The 16,709-nt window shown below is 31.2% G+C and overlaps 2 protein-coding genes across 3 annotated transcripts; both read right to left on the reverse strand.

Annotated features, from left to right (window-relative positions):
- LOC109360592 (protein-ribulosamine 3-kinase, chloroplastic) lies at positions 78–4,038 on the reverse strand. Of its 2 annotated transcripts, XM_019605593.1 has the most exons (10): positions 3,890–4,038; positions 3,028–3,187; positions 2,736–2,826; positions 2,560–2,634; positions 2,402–2,490; positions 2,077–2,195; positions 1,600–1,740; positions 1,228–1,304; positions 513–695; positions 78–431 (listed from the first exon to the last, which is right to left on the reverse strand). In XM_019605593.1, the coding sequence occupies exons 1-9, from the start codon at positions 3,969–3,971 to the stop codon at positions 549–551; spliced, it is 981 nt and encodes a 326-aa protein (XP_019461138.1). In that variant the 5' UTR covers positions 3,972–4,038; the 3' UTR covers positions 78–431; positions 513–548. The 2 variants fall into 2 exon arrangements, with proteins under 2 accessions (XP_019461138.1, XP_019461137.1); XM_019605592.1 differs by lacking the exon at positions 78–431 and having other exon boundaries at positions 437–695.
- Positions 6,064–7,863, reverse strand: LOC109360593 (RING-H2 finger protein ATL5-like). The gene is made up of 3 exons (XM_019605594.1): positions 7,440–7,863; positions 6,498–6,595; positions 6,064–6,322 (listed from the first exon to the last, which is right to left on the reverse strand). Exons 1-3 carry the CDS (start codon positions 7,599–7,601, stop codon positions 6,076–6,078), a joined length of 507 nt encoding a protein of 168 aa, XP_019461139.1. The 5' UTR covers positions 7,602–7,863; the 3' UTR covers positions 6,064–6,075.

Raw genomic sequence — 16,709 nt, forward strand, 5'->3', positions numbered from 1 at the left:
TTCAATCATATCTTCCAAATACTGAGTCAGCTTTGTAATTTTTCTCACGTCTCCCTTGGACAAGTATCATGAGTACACCCAAAATAAGAAGCCTTGAATACTAGAAGAATAACACTATAAATAACAAGATTAATGGGAATATTCAAACTTGTAGTCATTTCAATTTGCCATATACCCATCTTGATGACAGAAGCTTAAATTATTGAAGCCTGAAATCATACATCACTACAAGTTTAACAAGCATAGCAAGATTCCTCCATGGTTGGCCTCTGGCTTGAAGAGTGCACCAACAAAGCTATCATACATGCATAGCAATGTCTACTTGAGATTAATAACATGTGTTGATAACTTATCTTGCATGATTGTAGTAAACTTGACTCTTCTATATATAGGGTAAACCTAGTCTGGCTTTGAAATAAAACTAATTGACTTTGCATTAGAATGAATTACATCTTCATTTCATTGAGAGCTGAGGAGGGAAATGAAAGTAGTGAAATGTTCAGGAAAAGAACCTCATTCAAGCATGCTTGCCAAATATGCATACAATCCTAAGCTTTTAAAATTGCTAGATAGTCATCAATTATAGACATTGATGATGACCGGTATCCGGAACCAAAGAGATTATAATGATTTAAATAGTGATACAGCATATAAAGGTCTCTCCTCTGCTCAAAACCTGGCTGTTTAGGTATCACCTGGAAAAATCATATGCAATTATCAAAATCAGAAAATTAATGTGTGAAACTGATATTTGACAAGCCAGCGTGCACTACTGGTTTCGTTGAAACACGGAAAGTAAAACCATTATAAGCAATTTTAACAAGTATACTGAGAAGCCAAGCAAGTAGTCACATGGTTGATGAAAAACATGTTTCTGCTTTGATAGGTCTATATATTGGTATAATGCAAGTTGGTTTGACCCAATGATTTTTGGAAGCATTGTTTATTTGGTTTGATGCAATTTGATCTTGCACAAACAAATAAAGATTATAAATCCTCAAATATTGTCATCAACTTATGAAGTTCGGAACAAGATCAGATGTTGTGTCTAACTCGGAGATGTCATACTCAACCAAGATTATAAGAGCAAAGGGGAAAGAAATAGAATGTACCAATCAACTCTCAGGCAAAACTTTCCCTTAAAAAATGTATGCTATGTATACTTAATTTGAAACAAACAGCAAAAAGAGAAAGGAAATCAGGAAGAGAGAGATAAGAATTACATGCCTCAAAATAAGAATTATAGAATGATCCTCCAAAGCCTGCACACCAAGACATTCCAAATTCTGCCTCACTGTGTCCATCTATAGAATAAGACAACAACAAACACTACATCATTTCAACTTTGAAGTCTTCACAACTCAGTTATTTTCTGCTAATTATATTTTGTTTTGGTAGGCAATTAAATAGAAAGTCTATAATACTCAAAACACACTACATATCCGATAACCTGTAAACAAAAACTTGTTTTTTTTTCATTTCTGTTTGTATTTTTGTGTGTTGAATCCAGGTATCCGGTTACTCGAATTTCAATTGTTAATCTAGTTCCAAATTTTAGTTGCCATAGAACACATTTTTACATATGCTGAGCTAACTTACAGTAACATGCAGGGTCCAGTATGACAGGCTCTCCATTTTTGTCAGAGCTGATGTTTCCACTCCAAAGGTCTCCATGTAGTAAGCATGGTTCTATTATCACATTGTCGAAAAGGGGTCCCATGCTTTTAATTAGTCTCTGTCCTGTTGAAGAAATAAATCAGATATAAATAGCACTCCTTTTAGTAAACTCGGAACATTATTAAACTATGTAATGCAATATATAATGAGCGAAAATCTTGAACAAGGGACAAGAAAGAATCCAATACATGAAAGGTCAAGATAGATGGGAATATTCATAGCTTCTTCTTCTCCGAATTTCAATATACTTAATGAATTATTTCAGTATCCAATCTGTCTGTGTTCAAGTTTCAATTGACCTGTTCGTTTTATTCAATCTAAATATGCCCATACACCAAAATATGATTTCGGGCAAAAAAATAATTGATGGGAAGAGCAATAATACCAGATAAAAATTACCCTTTTCATAAATGGTTTTGTCACCATACTGGTCTAATGCAAGCTTCAACTGGTAACCCAATCTACACTCTCCATAAAATTGAATCCAATCTGATGACCAGGTGTTTATTTGTGGAGTGCTTCGGCGTAATATACATAACATCACGGGAAATGAATTAGTACCAAATACTTCCCTTCTAAATGTTTATAAACATCAGCTTGCACTGTTCTGTGGATATATCTAAACATGCAGCACATGTCTCGGTAAAATATAAAGAGGCGCGGCAATTATAGGAATATCAATTGAAACAGAAATGGTAACATTCCAGATGAAGGCATATTATACCTGCCAATGGTGTTATTAACATCGAAACCATATCCTTTACTAGATTTTCCGGCTTTATGCATTTCACCAAGCTTCCTCCCTAGAGCAGACTGGGAGCAATAAATTACAATTAAGCTTCAAAAGCTTTCCTAATTAGCTGTTAGTTCTAGGTAACTCACCTGATTGCCTCTAGATGCACCGAATTGTATGAATTCCATAACGATGAATGAACCACCTGTAGGTAGCGGTCCAACCTACAATTTCCTAGTAACAAGTTAACTCTCATGTTCTCTCCAGCTTGCTATAGCTAGCAAATAGTAGCAGCTTTCACAAAATTAATGTTAAATCTTCCAACCTTATGTGGTTTAGGCACACGGATGGTCCCGGTTTCATACATAGCTTCCAAACCGAGAGCCTCTGCTTCAAACATGGACGGTCCAATACTTCTGATATAGAGTTTCGAGTTTTATCAGCATTGAAATTGTCATATATAAGATGCACATGGAATGAAGCTTTTAGTAAAAGATAATTGCAACAATCCAATACACTCAAAATGAAAATTTCAAGTTTCAACCCCGAAAAGGTGAAGGGACAGTTCAATCATCAAGCCGAAACAGAAGTGTGAACGTATTGTAACATATTCATACCTGTTTGTTTTCACAAAGAAAGAACCAGCATCAGTGTCATAGCGACTAGCGAGATTGATACAACCACCACCAACAGGACTAATTTTGGTTATCTTTGTAGCTTGCCCTTCGGAAAGAATCCACTCACGAACTGGATCTTGACTCACACTCATACTGGACACTGCCATAGAATTATAAGCTTAGGAACCTAAACCTTGCATATCTTTCAACAATCTATAAGTCAATGACATTAAATAGCTCAAGCAGGATACAAATTCTGCAAAGTCATAGGCTCATATTACAATCCTGCTATATAGTCCATTTATTGATTGTTAAACTAAGATTTCATTAATCCCAGTCTGTTTTTGTTTCAAAAGAGTGATTCTCCAGAACCAATTTTGGCATAAACAGTTTTGTAAGGAGCTGAAAAAATCAATTTTTTTAGTAGAAAGTCCAACCAAACATGAAATTCAGATTTTATTTTTGTTAATAAAAAATAAAAAATCTTAACAAATGGGCTCTTGCCATACCCTAAGAATTAAGAACTACAGAAGCACATAACAGGTTAACTGCAACCCAATAATTTTTCTCCATTACAGCTCAAATTATCCACAATCTATGAAAAACCCATACATATAGAGACATTAAAAATCATGAAATTGCATACAACATTGCATATAAAGTTGTTCCAAATAATTTTTTCTATAGGAAATAAGTCATAATTCATGACCCAAGAAATTCATGGATGGGAAACATCTCAAACCCAAGCAAGTCTATAGGAAATGACAAATAAAAAATTAATAGGCATTACTTCAAATATTATTATTTGACATCATTCATGGTAATATCTCAAACACGGTATAAAAAGATTAATATGACTTACTTGGTGATAGTTTGGATTTGGTTTTGAAGAGAGAAGGTGGAAGAAGTGAAGGGGATATGAGTCCCATTATCTGTCCTAACATTCCTTCTTCCCTTTACCAACACAACCACCACTCACTCTCTAACTTTTTTGTTTTGGATTTTCTTTGTTATATAAAGGTTATCCTAAGACATGCAAGATTAAAGAAGGCCATCAACTTCAACATGAGAAATATTACAAGGGTCATATTATTAGACAGAAAATATTACAAGGTTCATATTATTAGATAGAAAAATACCTATTATGTCTATATCAAATTCACTGGAAAAGATTGTATTAAATAGGACATATATATTATTAAAAATGTGTAATGGGAATTAAACATTAAATATAATATTTAGTTCATCTGTCAAAAAAAATTGTCAACTTTTAAATGACTTCCTTTTTTATTTCTTGACTATTTTTTTTGTACAGATAGAGTAATATTTTTCATAACAAAAACAAATTTTATATATATATATATATATACCTTTTTTTCAATAGGGTGTACATCAAAGAAAACCAATCTACAAAACTAATGTGTTATGTTATTAATTAGGGATGGAAAAAAATACCTATTATTGATTACCTGTCCATAAAAGTAGATTATAGGTGGGAAAATATATTATGATATACATTTTATGAGTAATTGCATATTTATAAATTTATTTTTAATTAAATATTATGTATGATATATTTTTATTTTACAATTATATATTATTTATTTTATTATTATTTTAGAATGAATTTTAGTGATAAAAATATAATGATATATTTAATATGTATATAAATTTTATTATTTATGTACTAATTATTTTATATATTAATTTTTAAAAATTCATAAATATATATTTAAACTTAAAAATTATTGGATAACCTATTACTCACATGAGTAATCGCAAATATTATGGATACATGTATAAGAAAGTATTATCTACGCCTCTTGTACCCTATTATTATCTTTATTATTTACTCTTAAATAAAAATAATACACATAAATATTAAATAATATATTAGCACTATAAAACTTTATACTTGTATCATCCACATTTATTATGGCTCTTACATCTTTATAAGAGTTATTCTCTCTCAGTAGAACATAAAATATATTAATTCAATTAGGAAAATATGTTGCTTGTATAAATAAAGCTATAAATATATGTCTAGTATTTAATTAAACAATCAATTCTTTCACAATATTGTACATATATAACTTTTAGATGAAGAGTTTAATTGAATATAGGTATAAGAAAATATTTATATTTTACTTATCTATACATTAGAAATAGACACATCTAAAATTAGGGAAATTATATACAGTCTCACTTATGTATCACAATTACGTGTCACGTTTTGATTGATTTAAATAATTGTTAATTAAATTGAGAAATTCTATTTATTTATTTATTTATTTTTTGCAATAAAAAACTAGCACATGATATAGAATGAAACACTAGATATTTTTCCTAAAATGAGAAAGCAGTAAATAAGAGTGTAATCCTTCAATAAGGAGAGACTTTTGTACACTTTATAAGATTTGTCATTTTAAAGAGTCTTATCCAATATTTCCCCCATTTAACTCTCTTTCCAAGCTTTTGATATGCAGTGTGTAACATTGTTTAGAAAAGTTGCAATTGAAAATCATTAATTGTAGAAGAGAGAAATCATTACAAGAAAAAATATATATACTGACAGTGTATGAGTTTTATATAGTATTATTGTATCATTTACCATTCATATTTAATCATCATTGACTATTCAAAAGTAATACAAATAAATGTTGTTGCTTGCTCAATGAAGCTTCAATAAGGCTACCATATGGTCAAAGGAACCCCCCTTAGCACGCAAGAAATTGAGATTTCAACTGAAAAAGGGTGAGCATCTTCTCATATTTGGAGAAAATAGAATTGGATCTAAACCTTATATGTATTAAAAATATATATATATTGAGATGACTTAAAACAAGTAGAGATTTACTCAACATGTAAGTCTAATTAATGTTCTCACATACTATATATATCAAGATGAAATTAATATACCATATGCAAATAAGGGTAAGGTGTGATCTGATTATCATATATATCTTAGATGTTTAAATATCAGAACTCATATGTACATGTGTAGGACAAGCCCATGTGTACACCACACAGTAAATACTAGCATTAGGTTCAACATAACTCATTGTTTATGTTCCTTTCTGGACTATTAGACTCATCATGAGACTGGTTGATGGTAAATGTTACAGGTCCTACATGTTTTGTGTCACAAGCATTTTGCAGTGGTAAACGGCATAAGGGACATGTAGATTGTTTTCTCAGCCACAAATCAACGCAAGCAAGATGAAAACTGTGGCCACATTTTGGTATGATGCGTAATAACTCTTGTTCTTTGTAATCTGCCAAACATATCACACACCTGTAGAAGCAAACTGAATTATTCAGCACAATGTTAACTCCTACTTAATTACTTTCAATTTTTAATTGAAAAGGCTTGTTTTATATTATAAGTATTATAAAAAAAAAATTTAATGTGTTGATAGTAAGGAATTTTCTATGTATATCAGCAGGAAGATTATAAGATTAGAGTTTACTGTGTATATTCAACGGAAGTGAAGGCCTCTTGGTTGAACTTGAAAGAAGGGATTGCAGCAATAAGAGCAGGATCAGGCCCATTAACATGATGTTCTGGCTATCAGTAAATAATGAAAAATTAAAATCAGAAACACCTAACTAGGATAGGTACACAATCATAAATAATACCTTATGAGTAGGACTAATTAGAAGTTTCAAGCATATTATTTCATGTTGGCATGAAAAAAAATTAATATGCATATTAATTAAGACAAAGCACCTATTTATACATGATAAGGGACGACGTAATGCATGAGAATCTCAATTAATTAGTTTTAGAAAAGTGTATTTAATATTATCTTTATAAGTAATTTGGTTAACTCTAATGTTAAAATTATACAATAGACATATTATTCTAAGAATAAAGAATGTTAACGAGTATTTCTAATTAAGGAAGCTAATAAACAGTAGAAATTATCATAAAATGTTGTATTCATCATTTTCACATCTTCAGAGTAAAAACTTAATTTTGATTGCCTCCTTAATGGGATGGTGAATAGGGCTCTATAAAAATATTTCAACTTCTAAATATAATGCACATTTGACTAAGAGTTAGGAGTAAAAGCACAGCATAAAGGTGTCACTTCCCTCACAACTACTTCAAGCATGCAACCAGAACAATAACCTATAAAGAGTTTAATTCTTATGAATCGCCTATCGTCTATCAATAAGATGTTGATTTAGTATTATAAGTCTTGTTACATTTTCACTAAAATTAGAAAGTCATATATCTGATTTCTATAAGTGACATTTGTTAGGAATTACGTACCTCATTCCTTATTCATAAAGTGAGGGAATAGCTTAGTAGTAAAAAAGAATTGACTATCATCTAATCTAATCATGTTAACTAGCAAGAACAACACAATATAGGAAGAGGTGGAAGTGGAAGCTGCGATTGTTACCTGTTCTATATCTCTTCTTATTGATTCAATCTCATGTATAGTCCGTAATCCCACACTCCCTGTTAGTCTTCCACAAATTATTCTTGTGCACACAAATACAATGAAAGTTGCACTCAGCCCAAAACCAATGACTGTGGTCACTAAATTGGTGCCTGAACTCATCAAATCCCAGACCCAATACACAACCACAAACCCCAATAAGGTAAAACAACAAGAACATAACACTCACTTTAAAGATAGAACATGAAAGCTAAGTGTATATCACATAACCCACCAACACCAAGAGATAAACAAGATGATAAATAAGAGAAAAAATAGAAAAATATTTGAGACCCAAATTTTAAAATGTCATTTTTTTATGGAATTTATGTGGATTTGGTCTGATTCAAAGTGAAGAAGACAAGAGAGATGTGGAAGAACAACGTTCTTTCTCTTGCTCCATGGAATCATAATTTGGCCAAGTGATAATGAAGTCTTTCAAATCTGACGGTTGGAAGTTGCTGACAATTATTCTGTAAAGATCTTAGCGGTTGAAAAATAGTGGACCAGACATGGCAAATATTCGAGGAAGATTTTAAGGTTGAGAATCTAACAACTGTTAAACTGCTTCCCTTTGTTACGTAAAAGGAAAAATGTTATTTCTATGATGGATGTTTTTAGTAGGGACATTTTATTTTGTTAATTAATCAAATGCTTGGATAATTTCAATTTTTATTTCCTTATATAAGAATTATCATATACCACTTATTTATAGAAAGATCACAACCAGTCATTTGGTGCTTGTACAAAAATTGGTGTCCTGTATTAAGTGTATTGATAATGGGATTGCCAGGAGAAAAAAAAGTGGTGCATATCATTTAAAAAAAAAGTTAGACCTGTTTTGATGCTCAATTTTTTCCTCTACTAAATTAATAATTGAAAACCCAAAATAATCTCAAAAATATTAGATGTAAGTCAAATTATTCTTTTTAGTATTTTTATGACTCGTGATGAAAACTATTTAAACTCATATTAATAATATTTTAGTATTAGTTTGAATTTTTATTTGTCCGAAAATTAAATTGATATACACGAAAATTTATAAGGATGAAAGTGGATAATCATTCTTAAAATAAAAATAGTGAACGTGTATACAAAAGGAGGTGAGAGTACATCTCTAATACTTATGTTTAGTGTAGTTTAATGTTTTAGAATATTTTCAAACATTTAAGTGAAGAGTTAAAACCTCCTAATAATATTTATTACATATATAAATTAAGAGATCAAGCTCCAAACATTATATATTTAAGTTCTTTAAACCACTTTCAGTTGCATCAACACATATTAGTAGGTAATCATCACAATAAAAAAAGAATGTGTGATAAATATAGTTAGATAATAAAAGTAAAACAAATATGAGATATAATATATAGTACATTTGAAGGTTAGTTGTACAAGTACTAGAAGAGAAATTAGTCTCATCTAAAGAATACTTGTGAAAGACGAAATAGGAATTGTGAGTTTCCCTCATTAACCATGTACAATTGTATTTTAAAGTTTAGTTAATGTTAAATGCAAGATTGGTTAATATTGATGAAAAAAATTCAATGTTCAGATGGAGCAACTTATATGTTAATATGCTGAGTATAATCTTTAGCAACTGATTGACCTTACAATACAGAAAGTATACCTAATAATTAAGAAGATAAGGTTCATGTTCTAGCCTTTAAAATTGTTCACATTGAAAGGACAACGATTAGCACCTCATGGAGCATGGCATAAAAACTTCCACGGCTTCAATGAGCTGAACATTATATTGAACATGAAAAGCAGAAAGATAGGTTTACATATCCATAAGCATTAATCAACTTATTCACAGGAATATGGAGAGTGTAACACATATGTCCCCATTTGTCTCATCAACCAATCAAAATATATCATTTAATTGTAAGAAAAATTTATAAAAATATAAATTAATATTTTATATTATTTGATGTAATTTTATTAATAGAAATATAGAGATAGGATTCTTTTGGAACAAGAATCCTCATGTTTCTTTCCTATTCTCTTCAAATTCTACCACATGCATAGTGGAGCGTACGTGTTTCTATTTCTAGTTTTTCGTTGTTATATTATATATTTTCAATGATGGATTAATTCTCTTGGATTTTAACAAATGTTATTAGAGCATACCAATATTAATTCAAGAGAAGGAATAGATGCCGTATTGTACAAAGAAGAAAGTAGTATAGCTTTTGTATTTTGTATTTTTTCCTTTTTAGGAAATCTGTTTCTAACTGTTTTCTAACTGCCATTCAGTTATTTCTATTTCTGGCAAGTTAGTTGAATCACTATATATATATATATATGAGTTATTAGCTCATAATTCATCAATCAATAAAAACACAAAATTCATCTTCATCTTTCTTCATCTTTCTCTTCATCTTTCTCTTCATCTTTCTCTTCATCTTCATCTTTTTCTGTTTTCCATCTCTCAAAATCTTCATCTTCTTCTTTGTTCTTCGTTCACTCCACAAAATTCAATGGCGGATTACACATCAGAAATATAAGATCATGATGCACATGTCTACAACAATGGAATTCAATCACAAAACCCTTGGAGTCCATATTACTTGCATCAATGAGAGAATCCTGGAGCAGTTCTGGTGTCAACACCATTAGATGGATCAAATTATCAATCATTGAGTAGAAGCATGAGACGTGCCTTGTCTTCGAAAAACAAATATAAATTTGTTAATGATTCAATTCCAATACCTGATCCCATAGATCCAGATTTTGATGTTTGAGAGAGATGCAACAATATGATTGTTTCATGGATTACAAGGTGTTTGTCAACACAAATAGCACAAAACATAGTTTACATTGCTAATGCTTAATATTTGTGAGATTATTTGAAAGAAAGGTATTCGAAATGGGATCATTTTCGAATATCAGATCTGTTGCAAGAATTGCATTCCATCAAACAAGGAGAAAGAGACATCTCAAGCTACTTCACTGATTTGAAAACCATTTGGGAAGATTTGGAATCATTAAGGCCATTGCCATCATGTACTTGCCTTGTCAAATGCAGATGTAGTGCAATGAAGGTAGTGAAGAATTATAGAGATTCATAATATGTTGTATGCTTCTTGAAGGGATTGAATGATGATTTCAGTGCAACCAGGGCTCAGGTTTTATTGATGGAGCCTTTACCTACAATTAACAAGGCTTTCCAATTGTTAATACATCAAGAAAGACAAATTGGTGAAATAAGCACCAAAATTCTGTTCAATTCAAGTGAATCAAGAATTCCACAGAGCAATAATTCATCTCAACAATGGAAATGAGGTATGAGTAGAGGAAATGCATCTGGAAGAAATAACAACTATCAAGGCAGAGGTAGAAGTTTTGGTAGAGGTTCAGGATCAGGAAGAACCAACAATGCTAAGATATGCACCTTTTGTGGTAAAGAGAGGCATATAGTAGATGTATGTTATTTTAAGCATGGTTTCCCTCCTGGTTTTGGAATGCAGAAAATGAAACAAAACAATGGTGGGATCTATAACACAACAAGCACTAATATTGTGTCAGTAGAAAATCAAATTGATGATGCTCCTATAGGAAACTCAGCTAAGCCTACTCTCAATTTTAGCCCTGCTCAATATGCAGAACTTGTTGCCTTGATGAATAACAATGCACAATTGCCACTGACTCATAAGGTGAATCAACTCAACATCATGCCAATCAATGAGACTGATGCTCATGAGGACTCTATACAGAATTCAGGTAACAATTATCCATAGATTCTTGACACTGGTGCCACTGACCATGTATGCCCATATTTATCTAGTTTTGTTACCTATCATTCAATCAATCCAGTCCTTATTAAACTACCTAATGGGTCAGTTGTTAAAGCAAATCATTCAGGGATGGTCATGTTTTCTGAGTCCTTAATCTTACACGATGTTTTGTATGTCCCAAAATTCAAATTCAATCTCATTTCAATTTATAAACTAGCCAATGCTTTGAATTGTAGAGTAATTTTTAACAAGTCTCAATGCATGATCCAGGATATGAGTACCTTGAAGATGATTGGACATGCTAGAGTGCAGAGCAATCTATACATTCTGTCTGCACCTTCAAGACCACTGTCACAAGCCACTTGTTTTGTTAATTCATTGTCTAGTGTAACTATCTTTGATTTGTGGCATTTCAGATTAGATCGCCCTTCCATTTCTGTAATGCAAAGCATTTGTAAAGACTTTGCTTATGTACATCTTGATTCACACAAAACTTGTGACCTTTGCCACATAGCTAAACAAACAAAATTGCATTTTCTTAATAAAATGCATAGATGTTCAACACCATTTGATCTTGTTCATATGGACATCTGGGGCCCTTTGTCAGTCTCCTCTTTCCATGGTTATAAATATTTCCTAATTGTGGTTGATGATTGTAGTAGGCATACTTGGTTGTACCTAATGAAAGCTAAATCTGAAGCAATGACATTAATGCAGAATTTTGTCACATTCATACATACTCAGTTCAAGAAAACTGTGAAGTCGATACACACTGATATTGGAATTGAATTCAATGTGCCATCTTATTTTGATAAACTTGGCATCATCCACCAAACATCTTGCATAGAAACTCCACAACATAATTCTGTGGTTGAAAGGAAGCATAGGCATTTGCTTAATGTAACTAGAGCTCTATTGTTTCAAGCCAAATTGCCAAAGATGTTTTGGTCATATGTTGTGCAACATGCTACTTATATCATAAACAGATTGCTCAGTCCTATATTACAAAAAAAAATCACCATATGATCTTTTATACAACAAACAACCAGATGTTAATGTGCTTAGAGTCTTTGGTTGTCTATGTTTTGCAACAACAATCATGAATCAACGCACTAAGTTAGCTGCCAGAGGAAGAAAATGCTTATTTTTTGGATTTAAGACTGGTGTCAAAGACTACTTATTGTTTGACTTGCATAGCAGAGAGATTTTCTTGTCTAGACATGTGCAGTTTTATGAAGATCAATTTCCTTACATAAACACTTATGTTCCTACTATTCCCAATCCTTTCAGCCATGACCCAAACATTTTTGACCCACTTCTTTATGACCTTACACCATCCACATCTTCAAACCATACACAAACTCAAACACATCCACCTACTTCACATCTATGTACATCAACACATATCCAATTCCCAAACACACAAACATATACATCACATACCCATCCACCAAATAAAACTACACAAATTGCCCAAATTCCTACCACCAGAAAATCAACCAGAACACGACACCTTCCAAACTACTTACATGATTTCCACTGCAATCTTCTCAACACCACCATTCCATCCAAACTAAACTCCAACATCGTCCATCCTCTTTCCTTTGTTCTGTCTTACTCATCTATTTCTTCTTCTCATCTAAGCCATGTTCTCTTAGTAGCAACAAATCCAGAGCCTAAATACTATCATCATGCAGTCAAATCTTCACATTGGGTTACAGCTATGGAAAATGAGCTTAAGGCTCTAGAACTTAACAACACCTGGAGCATTGTTGATTTACCAAGTGACAAAATTCCAATTGGCTCAAAAATGGGTTTATAGAATCAAGTACAAATCAGATGGCAGCATTGAGAGGTATAAGGCGAGATTGGTAGCTAAAGGCTACAATCAAACAGAAGGGGTAGATTTCTTTGACACCTTTGCCCCAGTAGTAAAGCTCACAATTGTTAGATTGATCTTGGCACTTGCAGCTTCTGAAAATTGGTTATTACATCAACCAGATGTAAATAACGCTTTTCTGCATGGAGATCTAACTGAAGAAGTATATATGCATATTCCTCAAGGCGTGGTATGTTCCAAACCCAATCAGGTGTGCAAACTTCATAAATCCCTCTATGGTTTAAAACAGGATAATAGACAATGGTTCAACAAACTTTATGGCACTCTTTTGCACATGGGTTATAAACAATCACCACATGATCATTCACTCTTTACTAAAGCAACATCAAACAGTTTTACTGCCTTGATCGTATATGTGGATGACTTAATCCTGGCTGGAAATAGCATTTCTGAAATCAACTCAGTCAAGCATCAACTTCACACTCTGTTCAAAATCAAAGACTTGGGCCCTTTGAAATATTTCCTTGGACTGGAAATTGCTAGATCAAGCACTGAAATTGTTTTGAGCCAACGAAAATATGCTTTGGATATCTTGGCTGACACTGGTTTTCTAGCTTCAAAACCTGCTACAACTCCTATTGCAAAAGGCATAACTCTTTCTCTTGATAATTCTGGTCTTTACTCAGATCCTGCATCTTATAGGAGATTGGTTGGGAGATTACTATATCTCACAAATTCTAGACCTGATCTAAGCTTTGGAGTTCAACAACTCAGCCAGTTCATGAGTAATCCTACTAATGCACACTACCAAGCTCTCACACGGATTCTGAGATACATCAGGAGCACTCCTGGTCAAGGGCTCTTCTACCCTTCACACTCATCTTTACAACTCAAAGCCTTTAGTGATTCTGACTGGGCATCTTGTGTTGATTCAAGGCGATCCATATCTGGAAATTGTGTTTTTCTTGGGCACTCTCTTATCTCCTGGAGATCCAAGACACAAACTACAGTTGCAAGATCCTCATGTGAAGCTGAGTACAGAGCCCTCACTGCTACAACTTGTGAAATTCAATGGCTCTCATTCTTGTAGTTATTATTAGGATGTTACAAAAGGATAAAATTGAAATATGAAAATTATGTCTTGGTGGTTACTAAATGAAATTCAATAAAATTATACAGGTTCAATTACTTCAATGTCATCTAGGAATATTTTGCATTTATATAACAGTAAGAACAAAATTGGAATATAGAAATTACGTCTGTTCAATTACTTAAACACCCCTTAGACATGTTTTGTCTTAGAGTAAATTATACTGGCACCCCCTAAGTTTTAGTGAAATTACACATACCACCCCTCTATTTTTTGCACCTACAAAAACTCCCCCGATTTTTATACATACATTATACTGACTACTTCTGCATGATAAATAAATATGATCTATTAAACAAAAATGATGATAAGTATAATTAAGTTAAACAAAATATGATATATTGTGGAGACAAGTCCAAATAGTATATGAGTCAATACATTTTTATTATTTTTGGTTCAATATAAGATGCGTAAATAATTCTAAAAACATATTTAAATCACTCTTATACTACACTCTAACGAACAAAAAATAATGAAAATGTATTGACTCAAATGTTATTTATATTTGTTTCCACAATATACCATATTTTATTTAACTTAATTACATTTATCACCATTTTTGTTCAAAAAATCACTTATTTCTGATAGAGGGGTAGTCAGTGTGAGATATGTATAAAAACTAGGAGACTTTTTGTAGGTGTAAATAATGGGGGGTCATTTATGTAATTTCACTAAAACTCAGGGATATCAGTGTAATTTACTATTTGCCTTAATATAGTAGTACATATACAATATGTGAAAATTAGTGGAACATTATGTTATTGGATATACATAAGGCGTATTTAAGTACTTAAATATGCATAATTTTTATATCTCAACTTTACTCTTACTATTACAAAATAGACCTAATGGACATTAAGATAATTGATTCTATTTAATTCCAAGTGAATATTATATTAAAGCTTGAAAACATATAATAGTTTTAATTCCATGTCATTAAATTGACTCATACTCTTTCATTATCTATAAAATTTCATTGAAAGACAGTATATATATATTTTCTTTATAAAGTGAATGTTTTTGAAAAATAATTTCACCTGACCCTGATATATTCAATGCAAAAAATAGTCATAAAATTACTAAATAAGTTATATATATATATATATGATTAATTTAGGTTACTTTTTAAATGTAGAATATATTGTATTCTTTGAAATACTCAAAAACTAATTATTTTACTCTTTATATTTTGGTTACCTCTAAAGATTATCAAAGGTTCGTATTTGATTCAATTTTTTGAGATAACAAAAATCACACTTGAAGAAATGTCATAACATAATGAAATCAAAATTTACACCATTATTCTTTCTCGAAATATATTTTTTATAAGAATTTATATCATATAAATATTATAAATATTAAAATATAATATAATTCTCTAAATGAAATGTATTAAAATTAAATATTAAATACTAGAAAATAATACCACTATATTTTTTCCATACAAAATTTGGGTTTTGGATGATGATGGTTACTAAAGTATTGATTTTCATAGGTAATGATGGTTACTAAAGTTTTTGTTAACTAATACTTTTAGGGTATTATTTAAGGAATGAACATAAAACTTATTAAAAATGAACCATTTAATATATTCATAATTTTTTTTTCAAAATATCTTATTTTTTATAGGTTGTATTTGTCCTTTCAATATACTAGCGTATTGATAGACATTCCCATACTTGTCAACATATTTTCTTATTGTTTGTAATGTGTAGTCTACATAATCTAATTGTTATTGGAAAACAAAGGTACCAAAGAGAAAGAAGACAACATCAATAACAGTTAGAAATGGAAAAACAAGATCAACAACAACAATCAACAACAAGATCAATAACAACAACAAGATCAACAACAATAACAAGATCAACAACAATAACAAGATCAACAACAATAACAACAAGATCGACAACAAGATCAAGTGATTGAGAAAATCCAATCACGTTAGGATTGAGATTCCGATCCATTACATTGTCATGATATCAAATTGAATTATCAAGTTGAAGTCAATTGACATTTACCCTCCAGCTTGAGAGGGGCTATTGGAAAATAAAGCTACCAAGGAGAAAAAAGACAACATCAATAATAATTAGTTAATAGATTAACAGTGTAAGAGTTAATCCATTAACACTATAGTTAATCGATTAATTGGGTAAGTGTTAATCGATTTGCCTTTTTAATTACATTATATTTAGCTTGTATTGAGTTATAAATATTTTCCTTATAAATGAGTGAACGAGTGAAAGTGATTTCACTCATTTAGCTTGTATTGAGTTGGGGTTTCCGACCTCTTTCACTTTAATTACATAATAATGTATTTGCTCTGCTTGGTGAGCTCAACTTCAAGCTTTAACTTTAGGGATTTATTCTCTTTACATTGTTTTGTTAATAGAAAATGGATCGAAAATGGATGAGTGTCAATCGATTGACGAAGGAGTATGAAGAATGGGTGAAATCATTTGTTAGGTTTGCAATTGAGAATGTTGAAAATCCTAATAGAATTG

The sequence above is a fragment of the Lupinus angustifolius genome, chromosome LG11, assembly GCF_001865875.1.
Source record: "Lupinus angustifolius cultivar Tanjil chromosome LG11, LupAngTanjil_v1.0, whole genome shotgun sequence".
In the NCBI taxonomy this organism is placed as follows: domain Eukaryota; kingdom Viridiplantae; phylum Streptophyta; class Magnoliopsida; order Fabales; family Fabaceae; genus Lupinus; species Lupinus angustifolius.